General features: G+C 38.0%; 1 protein-coding gene across 16 annotated transcripts in view; it reads left to right on the plus strand.

Moving 5' to 3' along the window:
- NFIB (nuclear factor I B) overlaps positions 1 to 17,969 on the plus strand; it is a 279,066-nt gene that overhangs the window by 185,554 nt on the left and 75,543 nt on the right. For all 16 annotated transcript variants that reach the window (XM_071802714.1, XM_071802715.1, XM_071802722.1 and 13 more), the window contains exon 3: positions 16,325 to 16,378. In XM_071802714.1, coding sequence (XP_071658815.1) covers positions 16,325 to 16,378 — 54 coding nt within the window. The remainder of the gene's footprint in view (positions 1 to 16,324; positions 16,379 to 17,969) is intronic.

Genomic DNA, 17,969 nt, shown 5'->3' on the forward strand with positions numbered 1-17,969 from the left:
TGCTCAGGAGTGGGGGTTGGGGCAGAAAATGAATGTGTGTGGTGGAGTTTCCTTGCCCTGGCATTATCTTAGGGGATTTTTTAGAAAGATGCTGAAAGCTCATATGCATATAGTAGCAGGAAGCTTTTAACCTGTCAGCCCTTAGATAGCAGTAAAAATGCCATGTTAGTTATTTGGGGAGCACATAAACAAGGACAAAAGAAATATTCCCCTGTACAGCAAAAGACGGTTTAAATGGATTAGGCTCTGGCATAGCACTTAAGTTTATCAGTCATTTAGTGTTTAGGATGTACAATACAGCCGTATGTGACTTGCCAACTATCTGGGCTTCCCCACTGTTTCTGGTTTGGCAACAGTGTGGTTTCTCACCCTGTTGCAATGCTGACTGCCAAGGAGACATGGCCAGCTTTCTGCTTCCTGTCTTCCTCTTTGTCCTGGCTTGGCCTGCACTCTGCCTGCCAAGTCACAGATGCCAAAAGCTTATACAAAAAGGTCGAACAACTAAGGCTTGCAATCACCTATGCCAACATTTGTATTTTCTTTTTATTCTTCTGTATTTGACTAAAAGGAGAGTACATGGCACATAGCTGAGACAGGAATACAGAGAAACTTTTGACAATAGGAGTGTATGGGTTACAATTTTGCAAACTACTCTCAGTGGCAGTCAACACTGAACATTTTAAGAGGAATTCTGAGTAAAACTCAGAGAAATGTGAAGTGCTAAAGATATGTAGCCTTTTTGGTTTTTTTTTTTGCATGTGTCCTTCTCCTCTGCCCTACTCTGTTTTTGCTTACTCTTGCAGTTTTACTGAATTTGGGAGTAAATGTCCTTCGGAGTTTAGTACTACAGTCCTTTGCAGTTGGATCTGCAGGTACATTAATATTTGTGATCCTGTTGTGACTATTAAGAAAATTAATCTTAAGATGGTATTTATAACTGGGAAGTTCTAATAAGAAGTATATAGCTGTTCAGAACCTGAACTTCACCAACATAAATCTGAAAAATCCAGAACTGAGCAGTTTTGTAGATTTTTTTCCCAGATGAAATTTGTTTGCCTGATTTTCATTTTGCTTCTCTCTACCTTGTGAAGATGAAGCAGGAAAACAGATCTACTGCTTATATTTCTGTAATGATTCTTACCATAACTATGATATTCACCTAATGCTTTAATCTCCTGGTTTTTGACTAAACACTAAGACTGATAATAGTAGTCATAAACGCAGCATGACTGTTGGCCATGAGTTGTAAAATGACATGATTGTAGGGGAAACCTTCTGTTTGATGATTCATCAAAGTCCAGGTTGCAAAGCACAGCTTTGTATTTCAGTTGGTCTTCAAAAGAGACTGTTCACTTTGTTCATCATCTGCCCAGCCTCTCCTCTACCTTACACATCTTTAAAGAGAGGGTTTTTCTTTAAAGTAACAGCATCAAGCAAGAGAAAGATCCTTTCAGCCACAGGCCCCTTAATAAAAAACAGCATTTGATTGTCTGTCTCTTTTTCAGTTGAGCAAGAAACCTGTACAGTTCTTAATGGTTTTAGTTTGTTTAGCTACAAGTATTTTCCCAGACACTGGGAAGGTTGCAGGCTTGAGAAATATTCCCAGGCGCATAGTAGTGGCAGGATAAAGGGAGAGAGAGATTGCAAAGAGAAGGTAGGGAAATGAATTAGTTCTTGGTTGTTTTGTTCGTTCATACAGGTGGTTGCAAGTTATCTTATAGTAAATCTTTAACAATTTCATATGCGGTATTATTCTTAAAGTTAATTGTAGACCTAGACCTTGGGTAAAAGGGCTACCAATGTCTTTAACGGAATGACAGTGCAATTCCTAGAGTCCAACATTGCTTGTAGACAACTATTTCTAACTCCACACACAAAGCCACATATTCTGAATTCATTGCATACCAGGGTGTAATTTACTCAGATGTATGCCCTCTGCTCTTAGTAATGTGATGGAAGAATCCTCTGTAGTGTGGATGGCAATTGTTACCACTACTTGTCTGTTCTGAAGGAGGGTTGTCTGTCTCTGTTCTTCCAGCTGTGATTCTCTGAGTTGTGATATACACAATTCTGACTGTATTTGCCCCCTAGAGCAGAGAGCAGCAGTAGTGGTGATAGACCTGTCACCAGTCATGCAGCTTTCTTTCTTTATTGGTGAGTATTTTGTATGTTCTTCAATGCCAGGGTAAGGATAGTCATCTTCTCAGGTACTTGAAAGTGAAACATCACTACAGAGTTTCTACAGCACTTGATTTTGTGGGGTATTTCAGGAAGGTTTCTCTTGGGAACGTCTGAAATCAGCAAGATGATCTTGATTGCTGCTGTTTATTTTGTGACCTTAAAACTGACTCATCTGCCCTGCAGAAGGAAGCATTGCAGGTATGCATATGTGTGAACAAGAACAAAATTCAGTTTTATATATTGTCCTTTCCAGGCCATTGACCTTTAAATTTTTTGCTAGCAGGGACTGAACACAGATAGTCATCTGATCCAAGGGGCTTCAGGCTGTTCAGGTTGTTAAGATCAGTCTACAATCCCTGTAAGAAGTAAATGGTCTTTCCTGAATGGCAAAAACTTCATTTTTACAGATTTCAAGACAATAAGGAATTTGTCATTTGGGCCAAGAATTTATCATGGTTTTCTGATGATTTAAGCCATTCAAGTCTTGATCATGAGTCTGTGAATGATGTCAAGGGAAAGTATTTCAGGTTTCTGAGGGAGCATTTGAATGAAGTATAGGAACATATGAAAAAGTATTTGTAACACATCATCCAGATACGTCAATTTATGTGGTTCTCCCCTGCTAATTTCATGGAAGTATATGGTCCAGAAAATTTGCCTCTTAACCATACCTCTTGTTCTGCCTAACAATCGTTGCGCTTCTTTTTAATGTCTTATAGCTTAATAAATGTTATTTCCTAATGTGATTTTTCTTACATATGTTTAACCTAGTTTGTTTCTTTTATTTATTTATTTATTTTTTTAAAATTGTGCAACATACTGATTACATTTTTTGTGTCTTCTGATTTTGAAAATGGACTTAGGCTAATAAATTTAGAAGGCAGCTACCATTTTGGTGCTGATATATGCTTTTGCTCGGAAAACCTTGTGATTGCCTGTCATCTAGATGAACTTCACTACCTAAACTGAGTTAATCTGTGGTGCATCATTTGAAATGGCATAGGTGAGAGCTGTGCAAAGATGCCCAGACTTGCTGTGGTTGAGCCAGCTTGTGTATGGGAAACAGTGTAGGCTTGCAGGCTTGATATTCTTCCTAGATTCGTGTTTTCTGGGCTGTCTCCTATGCACATGCATGTAACAAACTGTGGTAACCTGTGGATTAAACTTTTTATAAAGCTTTAGTTCTATAATTATTGTCAGGGCAATCTGTCTTCATATGCTGTTTTTGTCTCCTGAATACTTACATCATGCTGTTATCAATAGCTATGCATATGGAAGTGATATGATTGTTCATTTGATTAAAAAAGAAGAAAGGGGCCATACAGTAATACTAGCATTTCCTGGGGGAACACAGAGTTTCAAGCTTATAGCAGACAAACTGTCTTGATGTGTAGCTTGTTTTAACTTTGTTACATGAACTTCAGTTTGAGCACTTGTGTAGGCAGGAAGGCTAATGCCAGAATCACTTCAGAAAAATTGGCCATAAAAAGCGCTGACATATTTTTAGTTCCTGGCATTCCCTTCGCTGTTGCTGGAGCTCTCTGTCGCTAGCTCTGACTTTGCCTCGCTTTGCTGCAGGCAGGTCACACACCTCTGTTTTGGTCCCACATGTGGAAGTGCATTGGTGCCAGTGAACAGAAGAGCGTAATGTGAAAAACCTACATTGCTATGAGACAGCTTCAGCCCTCTGACATGCCTACCTGTCAGTCACACCCACTGGGTGGAGAAACACAGCCCTAGGCCAAGGTGAATTTCATGAGAGAACTGGATTTTCTCATGTTCTTACCATTACTGATGTCATACTGTTGTCCTGAAAAGGCTCTATTGTTGTTCATGTTTCACTTTTAAGTAGGTATTAAAGGGATACTCTCTGTTATTCATATGTACAGCATCTCCTGGAAAAGTACTTGAAAGCATGAAAACATTTTGGGGTTTCAGATGCTTGCTATAACTGTTCATAAAGGTAAAAATTATTGTCTAACTAGCCAATTATCTCAATATGAATTTTAGCAACTCCACGGAAACCTGAACTACTGAAAGATAGGCTGGTATGAATGAAGTCTAGTTGTCTTGGCATTGCACACTTTTCCAAACTCACATCAAGTTGCTGAAACAGCACAGACAGATTGACTTTACACTTCTCTGAAGTGTTGGCAGCAACCACAATAAAGGGAGGCTCACCTAGAAAGGGAGTTGTAAGAATGTATTTCCAGAAGTGCACAAGGTGTGTGTGTTTTTGTGGAGGACAGGGAGGGACAGGCAGAAGGAAGGTAAGGCAAAGTCTGAGAAGTTCTCAAGTTCCCTTTAAAGTACTGTCGTCTGCTTGAAATCAGTCCTAAAAGGGTCTGCTGTAATTACAGTGAATACTCCTGAACTCTTGTGCAGTGCACTGTGTCTCATTTAACTCCTTTGGGTCAAGTGAGTTTAACCCATTTGTCAAGGAAAAATACATCACAGAGCTGTCAAAATGCTTCAATGCACATAGGAAGATGTCAAACTGATTCTTGAACCTGCTATGTGGGTGCACTAAGGGGAAAATGGTTAGTATTGTTCCCAGAAGGACAGTGCAAGTATTAAATTGCTATTTTTTGGTGTAAACATTTTAGAAAAACCTGAAAGATTTCTGTAGGGAATGTTGTTTTGAAGGTGCTGTTCACATTTATTCCTGTTCTTTCAGTAACGCACAAGAGAGTTAGCAGGTTTAATTCATTAAACTTTTCCCTCTTCAAAGCCTCAGACGTTGGTATATAAGTAAGATAACCCTGAAGCTATATACATTTGTAATTTCAGCACACAGATGCAAAGATACATGAATATACAAACTTATGGAAAGGACAGGACTGTTTGGTTTGGATTTTTTTTTTGGTGTGTTTTTTTTTTTTTTCTTTTAAAGTAAAAAATGGCCTCTCATGAGAATGTAGCTCCTGCGGTTACAGTAGATAGGCTGAATGTCTAAAGTTGCTAATTTTTGCTTTACGTCTTGGAGAGGCTGAGTGGTGCAACCCCCATTACTGTCTACCACAAACTGAAATTTGAGTTTCTCTTGTATTTCCAGCAAACTTGTACAAGGTTTTTTAAGTCCGAAGACTTTTTATAGCTGCAGACCAAATCAAACTTCATAGATTTTTAAGGTCCTGCTGTGGTAAGAAAATAAACCTGAGGAACTCTGGACAGTTCAATAATGTTCAAGGCACTGGCAAGCTACCAGGTGCAGTAAGAATCGTAAGTTGTGTTGTTGTTGTTGTTCTTTTTTGTTCCTTTTTTTTTTTTTTTTAACTTAATTGACACTCAGTTGTTATCCGTGCAAACAAAAAAGTGGTAAGCAATAAAAATAAAAAACCTTGGCATTTGAATCCACACAACTGTTTTTTTTAGATAAAAAGTAGTTCACTTTTTTTCCAAATATATGGATACCCTTGGCTACTATAAGAATATGTGCCATCTTTAGTAAATAAATCGAAATACAGAGAGCAAAATCAGCCTCTGTTGTATGCTGAACCAGTAAGTGTATTTTAAAGCTTTGGTTGCAGAACTGCAGTTGGTACTGTAACTATATCAGGGAACTTCACCTATGTAGATGATGCTAATACATTAGAAATTAGCAGAAGTGAAGGATATGCTGGCATGTAATATACAGTGAAAGTTATAGAATTACAAACCAGATGCCCCCATTTGATATCAGCCACAACATGACAGAGTTATGCTGAGAAGGCACAAAAGAACATGATCAGACAGGATTTAATATTATTTTTTATATTTTTTATAGCTTTTTGACCAATATGACTGAAACAGCAGTAATAGTGCTAATAGGGAGATACAGATTCTGTGGGAAAGAAGTTTAAAATTGCTTTGAAGGGCAAGTTCTAAATTAGGATACTTTTTACTTTATTTTTTTTTTTTTTTCTTTTTTTTGGTTGCATACTTTAAAAAACCAAAATCCTTCATTTTTTTCAGAACATCCCTGCCCAAACCCCAAACTGTCATACCTTTCTATGGGTTAGTCAGTTCTACGTTTTAAGTTCTCCTGTGTTAATACATATGATTCAGTACTTCTAATTTTTATTTACTGTAAAAGATCAAAGTAGGCAGAAAATCAATACATTGATCAGAGTTTTTTTTTTAATCAGTGTTGCTTCAGTACTCTATACATTGTCTCTTCTCATTACTTATTTATTGCAAACACTCATATGATGGGAAATAAATATGGTGGCTGTGAGCACACATGCAATTCCAGTCAAGTTCATGAACCAGTGGTATGAAAAGGTAACATAACCTACAAATTATGTGTATATACATGATCTATAGTAAAAGATACGTTACTTATGGACAAAGAGAACTGTGACATTCCTTATATCACATCTCTGTTAGATGTAAATCAATATCCCAGTGTTTAAAAATTACACATAGCATCAACTGGCAATCTCAAGACAAGAAATACTCATTAGTGTATGGTCAGCAGTTGAAAAAAACCCAGCCCAACCAACCAACCCAAACCAACCCAAACCATTACTCTTTTGGGGTCTTAGAAGCGTAATCCATATTCTTTATGCTAAAGTTCGCTCTTTATCACCAGTCATAAAGTTGGAATGAATTGAAATAAAAATATAGTTGTGGTAGTATTGTGGATCATAGATGAAAATTACTAGATCCTTTGGTAAATGCTACAGTTTTTATGAACACTACAATGATACTCAGATTGTGAAATCATTAAACCTTTTCCCTCCTATTTCAGAGAAAATTTTAATTTTGTTTTTGGTACCTAAATATTATTATACTTACTGGCAGAGGACTGCCTCATACTGTTCTTAGCTGACTTTAAAAAATACTAAATGCTGTGGTGCTCTAATTTTGGAGTTTCCATGATATGTAAAACCCCAGTGTTTTAGTTTAATTGCTGCTTATTTTCAACAGTTAGTGTATAGCGTGGTGGCATGCTTAGCGTTTTAGGAGAGCTCTGTCTAAAGAATAATAGACAGGTCTTGTGAACCTCTGCTAATATTTGTAAACTACTTTGTGTGTTGTCAGGCATTGTTTTAGACTCATGAAACAGCATATAATTGTATCTTTCTTAAAGACTGAAGAATTTGGCTTTTATTACTGTATGTTTAAGTGGAGGATGTAATGCTCTTTGAAGAAAATTTGCAGTCTCATCCTACAGCATTTATTGAACTATGCTTTTTTTTTTTTTTTTTAAACTGTAATTTACCATGGCGTACCTCATCCAAAGCTCACTGGGGCAACTTCCCATTGACTTTAACTACCTTTGACTGAGACCCATATTGACCAAAACTACTTCTTTTTCGTTTGTTTGTTTTTGTAGTCATGTCATCATTATCCCATGCCTAAAAATATTGCATTGTGTAGTGTAAATGTGTATTTCAACTCTCTGAATTAATTTTGCTTTACCACTCTGAAATGCAACACAAAATGAAATCCTGACTGTATGGGAACCAGTGGTAAAGTCCACATTGATTTCCATGAAACCAGACTCCACACAGGAGTTCTTATTATAATACATTGCATGAAGATGAGGGTCAACCTTTGTATTTTGCAATATAATAAAATGGCAGGTTTATGTATGCAAGCAAATTCCTATTCTTTACATGCAAATATGAACTTTTTCATTAATATGAACTATAGTATAATTTTTCTTCTCTAAACGCCCAAATAAGTCTTTTACTGTGTTCTACCTTTTGCTTTTCATTTTTTGAAGAATCTGTAATAAAACCTCTTTATGATACATACCTTAATTGAAAAAGTTTGTTGTTTTCCAAGAACAACTTCTGAATGTTTCTCACTATGGCTAGTATTCACAGTGTCTTCCAGATGGATAAAATTAAGTGTTCATATCTCATCCCTTCCTACTGAATCCAGCAAGTTTTGGAAAGCAACTTTATTCTTTCACATTCATCCACATGTGGCAAGATACCTATGTAAATCTCTTCTTAACGTACATGTCAAAAAAGAGATCAGCTAATATTATGTAGTATGGGAAACATTTGTTTCAGGCCATAAAAAAATATAACTCTTTTCTTAACTTCAAAATGTGTGTGCATGTGTGCGTGTGTATGCATACATATATATGTATATATTTCACGCACAACTTATCCTATAACACAGCTGGGGAAAGTTGTTCCATTTTCAAAATGAGCAACATATGGTCTTTCTATATTGTACAAGAAATATTTTCAATAAATAAGTATTGTGACTTATTTTACATAAACAAATAAGGGAATTTAAATTAAAAAGATGAATCTGTGCATAGTACATAAAGCTGAAAAGCTGACTATGTTTATTGCTATTTTGGTTCTGGTAACTGATTCTAGGTCCTTGAATTTCTTTCAACTATGTGAAAACTGGATTAGCTCCCAGAGCTCCACTTCTTAACTAGGGCAGTTTAAAAACTAAACAAGGACTGAGTCAGTTAATTAATTTAAATGAGATTACAAATCAGAAACACGTTACGTAATACTGATTTAATTACCATTTTTTATTTACCCAATTAAAACACACTGAAGAAAAGTTAACAGACTTGACAATGGCCGGTGGGGTGACTTGGCAGCAGCAGATCTGAGCTGCTGATAAAAGGGGAGGTGAAGCAGGGAGCCCGCCATGACCTGCATGGCTCTGACGCCCCGAACTGTCACACACTGACTTGCTCTCAGCCCACCTGGTGGGAACTCCCTGATCAGCCTGGCCATGGTGATGCCACTGCAGCTGCAGACCCCAGCACAGGGGCTGAAGAGCCTGTCCTGTGGGGATGGAGGGGCTCTTGGCTGAAAGTTGTGGGGTTTCTCCCCATCGTGCCAGCTATAGGAGAACTGGCTTTTTATGGGAGGGCACAAGGGAACGCAGTAAAAAGGGATGGGTGATGACTGAGTAGCTCTTGCTGTGTCCTCACTCCAAAGCAAACAGGCTCCAAGCCAAATGAAAGCAGGGCCCTCTCCTGCCTGCCAGGCCAGCTGTGTCCCAGCAGAAGCACCTCCATGCCTGGGCTGTGAAGGCTTCCGTTGAATGACAGTCCTGCTTGGACTAAAACCTGAGTACCTGCTTGAGCTGAAGGATGACACAAACAGATGGATAGCTTAGCTTTCTGGAGCCAGTGGTCAGTTCTGTTCCTCACTGCCTTTTTTGGGGAGGTGAGGGTTAGATGGCAGCACCCTTTCAAGGTAAAGAGAGTAGGTCACTGTTACGGTGCCTCCATGGCTCCTGATGTAGACACATGGGTGCTGATGAAGCCTGCTCTTGGAGGATCACAAAATAGATCAGCACATCCAGCTTTCAGAGCAGCCCTTGTCACTGCTCTGATCTCCCAAGAGGTCTCTCCCTTACCTCCTGGGTGCATACTAATGAACGGAGTAAAAATCAGTGAGGATTACTTGCCAAAATGGAGTCTGCAGTGAGGAACTGAGTCTTTCTTGAGATTTAAATGCACCTCAAACCAATAGCAACCAGGACTTCTATTTCTGTGTCAGCTTAAGAGCACTGGAGGATGCCACAGAGGCTCTGCAAGGCAAGCAATAAGTAATCCTTCCTTGCATGGCCACTGGGTCTTGCCAGTACAGTGTTGTCTGGGAGCAGTTGACACTGACCCATGACTTGCACCTAAATGTCTACCTTCGGTTCACTACAGTGTTCATTTACTACCAGCTATATGAATGTCAGGTTCATTAAAAACTTGTAGGCCTAGCATATCTTATACTTATCTGTGATAGCAACAGCAGTCTTGTTGATGGGATACGATGCGAGACTTTTTCTTACAAACTTGTCTGTCTCATGGTGCAGCCCTACTTGATTTTTGACTTGCTGCTTCTCCTTGTGTGAACTGTGGTTCATACCATATATCTTCAGGGGTATAGAATAATAGAATCATAGAGTCACTTAGGTTGGAAAAGACCCGTAAGATAACTGAGTCCAACTGTTAGCCTAGCACTGCCATGTACACTACTAAACCATGGCCCTAAGTGCCACATCTACATGTCTTTGAAACACCTCCAGGGATGGTGACTCAACCACTTCCCTGGGAAACCTTTTCCAGTACTTGATCCAAATCTGCCCTGGTGCAACTTAAGGCCATTTCCTCTTGTCCTGTCACCTGCTAGTTGGGAGAAGAGACCAACACTCTCCATGCTACAACCTCCTTTCAGGTAGTTGTAGACAGCAATAAGGTCTCCCATCAGCCTCCTTTTCTCTAGGCTAAACAATCCAATTCCCTCAGCTACTCCTCATCAGACTTGATCTCTAACTAAGAAAGTGGTGAGGGTGAGCATTTTATTATACTATACATAATGAGCCAAAATTGTCAGGTAAAGTATTTACATTAAATGTGGTGGTCTATGAAAATGTGAAAAATAAATCCCCTCTCAAGTTCACACACTTATGAAAACAAGGATGATGCTTGTACCAACTCATTTCAGCAGGTATTTGGTGCTGTAGAACACTTTCAGCTTGTTTATACCATAAACAAACTATCATATCACTAGAGCTGATGTGAATCATGCTCATAAAATTGTACAATAAAAAGGATCATCTAATACAGAAATTGTATGTAATGAAAGACATTGCTTTTGCAAAATGAAATTGCTAGAAGTATTTGGGAAGTTTGTCAATCGAACCAGTCACTTTGTCAAGGTAAAATACTGCAGGTAGTAGAAGGTGTGTTTTAAAATTAGGAAAATAACAATTAATGGTAATGATTTGAACTACACAAATGAGAATATTTATTTATTTGCTTTATGAATTTTTGCTGATCACATTATTGGCTTTGGAGGTAAGGGGAATATTTTTCTTTTTGTTGCCATGAATGCCTTCCTACCATGATGATGTTCTGAAAATCCGTGAAAGATGAAGAGATGATTTGAAAAGCCTTTTCCCTATGAGGACAGCCCAGCAGCGGAGGCTGGACTGTCTTCCTCCTTGAGGATTTTCATGACCTGACTTTGTAAAGCCCTGAGCAGCCCAGTTTGATCCCCTGGCTGAGCCTTCCCTGGGCAGGAGCTGAGACTGGAGGTCTCACCAGACCACAGGCAGACCGAGGTGCCTTGTGATCCTGTGATTTTCAGGGGTACAAGCATGTGCCTCAAGTTTGTGATGTCAGGTGACAATGTAATCCTGAAGGGTGACAGTCTGGGAAGTAGTTGTGTTTCTTGTTCCTGGTAGTGACTTTGTCAGTTGTCAGGTCAGATGTTGTATAACTATGTGACGACTTGAATGGCATCAAACTGATACTTACATGGTGCCACATCTTTCTGCTTATTTATTATCCCCCGTAGCCAAATCATGGACTATCAAAGAACGAGGGTGTATTTACGTGCTGGTGAATGATTAAATTAGTGTCTGTTGGCTGAGACGAACTGAGTGCAAAGGCTGTTTCCTAGCCTGTGGCAAATGAAAAGTGAAATGTGTTCACTGAAACCACTGAGGAAGTTTGATTAGTATGACACCTGTGAAGAATCTGCTTATTTCTAAGACACAACTCAAGAAAGTATTTTTTCTTTTTACAGATTCTACCTCTATTTGTTTTCAAGGCCTTCAATGTTATGCTAAAGCAGAGAGCCTTAAAAGCAAAATTCCTTATACAGTCTGGGCATAAGTGAGATGTAGTGTAACTTTCTTCTTAAAGACAGTATCCTCTCTTATGGGCTGAAAAATGAAAAATTATACTACTGAAGTGAGCAATACTAAAAATCCCTCAGGAAGCTGGTGAGCAGCACTGACTTCCTTGGCTTTGCTGGATGTGTGTCCTTCCTGCTGCTGCTTGTTGAAGATGAGGTGGACCAAAGGGAGAGAGCTTCTTGTCCCTCACTGGATGGCAAACCAGCAGCTTTTTTTTAACCCTTATTGGGCCTGTGAAACCAAAGGGACATATCATGGCAGCATCGCTCTCCTAGTATATGGCAGAGGAAACTGATGTTTTTTTCTCACCAGCAGCAGGCCCCAGCAGACAGTTTAATGTAACCCTGGCTGCAGTGAGAGTTGCCTGCACTCAGTGATGCTCATTGAGATTGACCCCTAGAATCTGAAACGTGGGAAATAATTAAGTATAAAATATACCAACTTCTTGTCTTATCCTTTTGTACCATCTTCTAAAAGAAAGAGTAAATTGACATAAAGAGTTTCAATGTCTTGGTGGTAACCATGCTAAATCATGATAAATTATACATAAAGTGTGTCAGACTTACATGAATGTCTACCGGATAAGACTAAAGGCTGGCTCGAACCATTCTAATTTAAACTGTTAATCCATGGGCAATAACTTATCAAGGCATGAGCCGCTGACTCTTGGAACAGTCAGGACCAAGAAGACCGGAGCAGAAGATATGCTCACCAAAGCTGTGAGGTGCATATGAATGCTGTTCTGTGGAAATGGTATGTGTAGGTGAACATTTGTTCTGCGGCAAATAAGGATAAGTATTTCTGAGATCTGTGTGGAATCATTTTTTTCAAGAAAAGCACATTGACAGTGAGAAGGAGGTTTTTCAAACAAACAAACAAACAAAAACCCAAAGAAAAAGAATAAACTAAGGGAACTTGCAGTTGCAAGCTACCTAAATGACAATGGCGAAAGTTTCCGTTTCATCATATTGATGTGATGAGGTTTTATTTGCTACTAGTTGTATATCTTTGCTTACAACTTCTGGGTTGGGAAGTTTTTTTAATGTCCACAGAATTATTTAGTGTTAAAATTGAATGCAAAACCAGCTAGACAGACTATTAGTCTGGTTTATGTCTTTCTCTATCACACTGGAAGAAAAGTCTGCGATTTTTAAACCCAGGGCTCAGGTTGTTAGTTAATAATCTTGTGCAGGTGAGGACAAAGAAAGATTTAAAGTGTCTTAATGTATCTTTTACTTCCATATTTTCTGTTGCTTTCCAAAAATGCCTCTTAGTACCTCTTTTAGAAGAGCATTGCTCAAATGTCTCTTTTTATTCCATGTTCTGCTTATAAATTAAGTTATTCATATAATGATTATGGTTCTCTTCTACTTTGCAAGGCTATTTGCATCTCATTGAATGAGGAGAGTGCTTTATAATTACTGACACTGGGTGGAGAATTGGATCCTCACAGGCCATCTCAGATCTGTGTCTTTCATCTTGAGAATGAGATACTTCCGTGCGGTTAAAGTGCAGAGTTACGTAGGTTGATACTCTCATACAGAATACAATCCTTTTCTTTCCCAGCTGCTCTAAGTGAAGGGTTAGATAGGTTGCTTCTCATATTCAACTTACAGAAATTCTTTGCTTTCTCAAGATTATTGAGATCCCACTGGCAAATATGTTAGTAGTGTCTACTGCTCAGAACACTGTGTGAGAACCAATCTGTAAAAATCATGATTGATCAGTAGTTAGCATAAAACAGAGATAAATCTGACTGGCAAAATATGACAACTATGCAACTGTTTATGCTTATAGCTGGTAAATTCCTTGCTAAATTTATCTTATTATAATATGAAAAAGAATTTTTTAAACTACCATCTGTCTTTAAATCCTGGGTCCAGAAAGTGGCCATGTTGACAACGAGAAAGAAAGAGTAAAGGCAAATTGTTGTGCAAGAGCTAAAAATATTCTTCACTTTATGCATATTTTTAGTGAATTTTAACAGAAGAAAACTTCAAAGGCTGTCTTCTGGTAGGCATCATTAATCCAGTTTTAAATCTCTGTGTTCCCCCTGCTACCCTGTCCAACCTTTATTGAGTGCATCTGCTATCAAATTGACACTTCATTTAGCCACACTCTGCAGTAGTTTTATACTCAGACCATTGCTGTGTAAAATTAATCCTCTCTGATAATCTTAATTTAAATAGCAATATGTATGGTTTGCAGCAGCAGAGAATGCCTATTAGAAGAGTATTAAAGTGCCCTGTAGAGTGAACCTTCCCATTACAACACAGGAAGAAGTATGTTTGTCTGTATAAAGATCCATATGCATAGAAGCATAGTATTTTTAGCATTTATTGTGGCTGATTGCTATTTCAAATCAACTTGATTCAATCTTTTAAGGGGATGTGCTCTATCTTATCATGAAAAGAAACAGATTTACTGAATGGTTACGTATTGTGCTGTACAGTGGGACTCTTAAGAGTGCACAAACCATTGAATGTGCAGAATATGACCAAGAGGCCTATGCCTTACTCTTCCTACGTAGGGTTGAAGAGAAGGAATTTCATGTGAAATTCACTATCCACTATGCATTTTATTGTGTGAAAGAGTGATGTAATTCAGTATTGGAAAATTTAGTTGAGTTTTTAACAAAATTGGAACTGGGTTTTGGATGTGCCTTGGTCTTCCAGTACTCTGTACTGCCTCAGGTGCTTCTCTTCTGTGATAATTGTCATTCACATGAATTCAGTAGAACCTGAACTGTGAAGTGGATTTCCATCTCAGATCATATGTTTTGTAGAATCAAAGTTGTGTTGCGCAGGGCAACAAAGATGATTAAGGAGTGGAGCATTTCCCTTAAGAGGAAAGGCTGAGGGAGCTGGGTCTCTTTAGCTTGGAGAAGAGGAGACTGAGGGGTGACCTCATTAATGTTTACAGATATATAAAGGGTGAGTGTCATGAGGATGGAACCAGCCTCTTCTCAGCGACAACCAATGATAGGACAAGGGTTAATGGGTTCAAACTGGAACACAAGAGGTTCCACTTAAATTTGAGAAGAAACTTCTCAGTGAGGGTGACAGAACACTGGAACAGGCTGCCCAGTGGGATTGTGGAGTCTCCTACTCTGGAGATGTTCAAAACCCACCTGAACATGTTCCTGTGTAACCTCATCTAGGTGTGCCTGCTCTGGCAGGGGGATTGGACTAGATGATCTTTCGAGGTCCCTTCCAATCCCTAACATTCTGCGATTCTGTGATTCTGTGAACTTAAGCTGCTTGAGAAGCACATGTTTCAAGCCATGTTTGTTAAGCTCTACAACACATGGTAACAAATTTCAATGAACTTCATGTAGTAGGTGGAGGGAATCTTTCATTCTAGGTTGGGGGCGATGTTGGCTTTAAGAAGAAGTGATGGTGCTTGAAGGACAAGTATTTGTTGATATGTACTTTTCTCCTTTTCTATCTTTTTTTTTTTTTTTTTTCTTTAATTTGGACACTGTTAGTAGCAATGCATTCAAGAACTCCAACTTCCCTCTGGGGTCTGTTTGAGAGCAGCAATTTCTGCAGTGCTATGATACAATCTTTTGGTCGTCCTACACTTCTAGCAGGCATTGTTACATTAAAAAAAATAATATTTTTTATTCAGACTGTAAAACTGCACCATTTTGGATACCTAATTACAGAACAAATTGTTGTTCTTCGTTTAATTTCTTCTCTGCATACAAGAGTGTCTGTCATGTATTTGTTAATAAAGAAATATTGCAGTGGAGCAGGGTTTTGTTGTATTATTGGTATGGGAATACAGCAAAAAGTAGATAGTTTTAGAGGCAACTGTTTTTATGAATAAGGATATAATTTATTATTTAATGTGTTAACATCAAAGTGCATTATCCTCTTGACTCATTAGGTGCATGTATAATGAAAAGAACGCTCTCTGAAATCTACAGAGTTTGGATTATTTTAGTTTTTTTTAATTACATAATCTTCATTTCACAGCAGTGACTTTCAGAAACTAGGAACACAGAAACTATATTGTATTAAAATGAGCAGTTGTATTAGTACAGTCTTGAGTCTATGGAAGCAGCACAAACCTTTCTGCTTTAAGGAAAGGGTAAAGATATGCGACTCGTGACTGCACACACTATTAGTTGCCAGATCTTTCTGGTTGTCACCTGACATTAAACTACCTCTACTTTGCTGATTATGCAATATTATATTTGCAGGATGGGGGGAAAGGGAATGAAAAGGTACTCTTATAGATGTGTTTACAACTTGAGTGTTTACCTGAATGACTCTCTTGTCCTTATTCAGTGATCTGTGAGTTCCTTCTATTAGGATTGTTGCATCTTTCACAATGTTTCTACTTCTGCATAGAATGGGTTACATATAGTGTGTTTGTTCAATAATGCCCTCATATAGAAAGTCAGGGAAATGACCTTTAAAGAACAAAGTTAAGTATTAGTTTAATACCAAAGAAGGGTCTTAAAAGATTGTGAGACACTTTCAAAACAAATTAGTAAAACATTTCTTTAATTTCTTTATAGATTCTGGACAACCAGGAAGTCCAAGCCACAATGATCCTGCCAAGAATCCACCAGGTAAATATAAGTTCCAGAACATGTGCATCTAACACTGTTTGAGAACAAAGATACTACTGTTAATAGTTAAAGAGAACATAATTGGTCAGCAACCTATTTTGCGCCGGTAAGTACATATAATCAGGACAAACTATGATTATTTTAGGTCTTTTTAACTGACATTCATTTGTTCTAAGAAATTTTTCTTTCAGTTCATGGTTCTTAGAATTTCGTAAGTGGGGATGGGCAGAGGAATAAGAAGAAAAGTTCCCAAATAACAGCAAATGCAGCAGTTATTCTTTCGTCTCAGACAAAACACAATTGATCTACCTCTAAAATCAGTGACCTCACCTATCAGCTTTTTTACTTTTATTTAATACCTGCATTATGCAGGTATGTTCATTTTTTATATTTTTTCACATCAGCTCAGAGCAATTTTTGAACATGTTAATGGGTCATGCTAGTGGCATTTGGATTTTTTTTGACACAGATGTCAGTGTAAACAGTCCTTTCAAGGATTATCTAAAAATAAACATTCAAGGGAAAATCAAATCTAGACTTCACTATTCCACACTGTTTAGACCACAAGTTATTTGTATTTTCATGGTGTTATACTTCAAGTAATTTGGTCTGTGCTAGTAAATCTTGTAATCTTTGTTGTTTTATTTAAGACAAACAAGTGTGATAGATATACCATCAGTTCTTAATGAACAAGAAGTGACTCCTGAGACCACTGTCCTGCTGTATCTTCTTGTTTTGGCTCTCGTAAGAAGTGTCTATCTGAAATAAGCTGCAATTAACTCAGTTTGCTCTTTTTCTAAGCGCAAAATGAACCACACTCTAACCAAGAAGTACCTGTGCAATGCTGTGTTGTTGCATATACATGCATATTTTCTGTATCTCTCCAAACATTAGGGAAAACAGCTTGCGTTGTCGCTGTACCATTTTGTATGATGCATACGATCAAAGCATTCTCTACATGTATCATGTGTGTTGCATGTAAGTACACAAGAGTGGGAGAATCGTCAAAGTTTGTTATAAAAAAAGCCACATTCCTGTAATGCAAAAACCAGAAACGTAAAAAGGAAGATTGCAGATATGTTTTAGAGATATGAGGGCAGAACAAGTCAAGTAACATGGTAAACTCCATGTGATGGAGTTTTCAAGTGATTTTTCTTCCAGGGGATGTTGCAGGCTTGAAGTCACTTTTGGCTGGAAACTTCAATGCTGTTTCTCTCCAACCTGTGTGGGATGTCTGGTCTTTTGTATTTCTAATACATTACGTAGGATAGTGATTTACAAACCCAAACCAGCAAATTTTTGTCTAAAACAAGCCTGAAAAAATTCCTCACAGATAATCACAGTTTTATAAAACTTGCAGGATTTAGCTGCAGAGCATTTATTTTTGTTTTAGAATGTCTCTGTGAGTGTAAGAAAAGCCAAATGGATTACCCCTTGTAATTTTGAAGGATACATTGTAGCCCATGGGTTTGGGAAGCTGAAGGCAAAGTCTGGAAACTCACCTTCAAGGTATTTCAAAAATCTGTTTTTAAAGTACTATTGAGCATTTGGAGTAAGAAGGTAGAAAGACATATTTCTCTAGTGAGGGTCA

The sequence above is a fragment of the Patagioenas fasciata genome, chromosome Z (genome assembly GCF_037038585.1).
Source record: "Patagioenas fasciata isolate bPatFas1 chromosome Z, bPatFas1.hap1, whole genome shotgun sequence".
Classification (NCBI taxonomy): Eukaryota; Metazoa; Chordata; class Aves; order Columbiformes; family Columbidae; genus Patagioenas; species Patagioenas fasciata.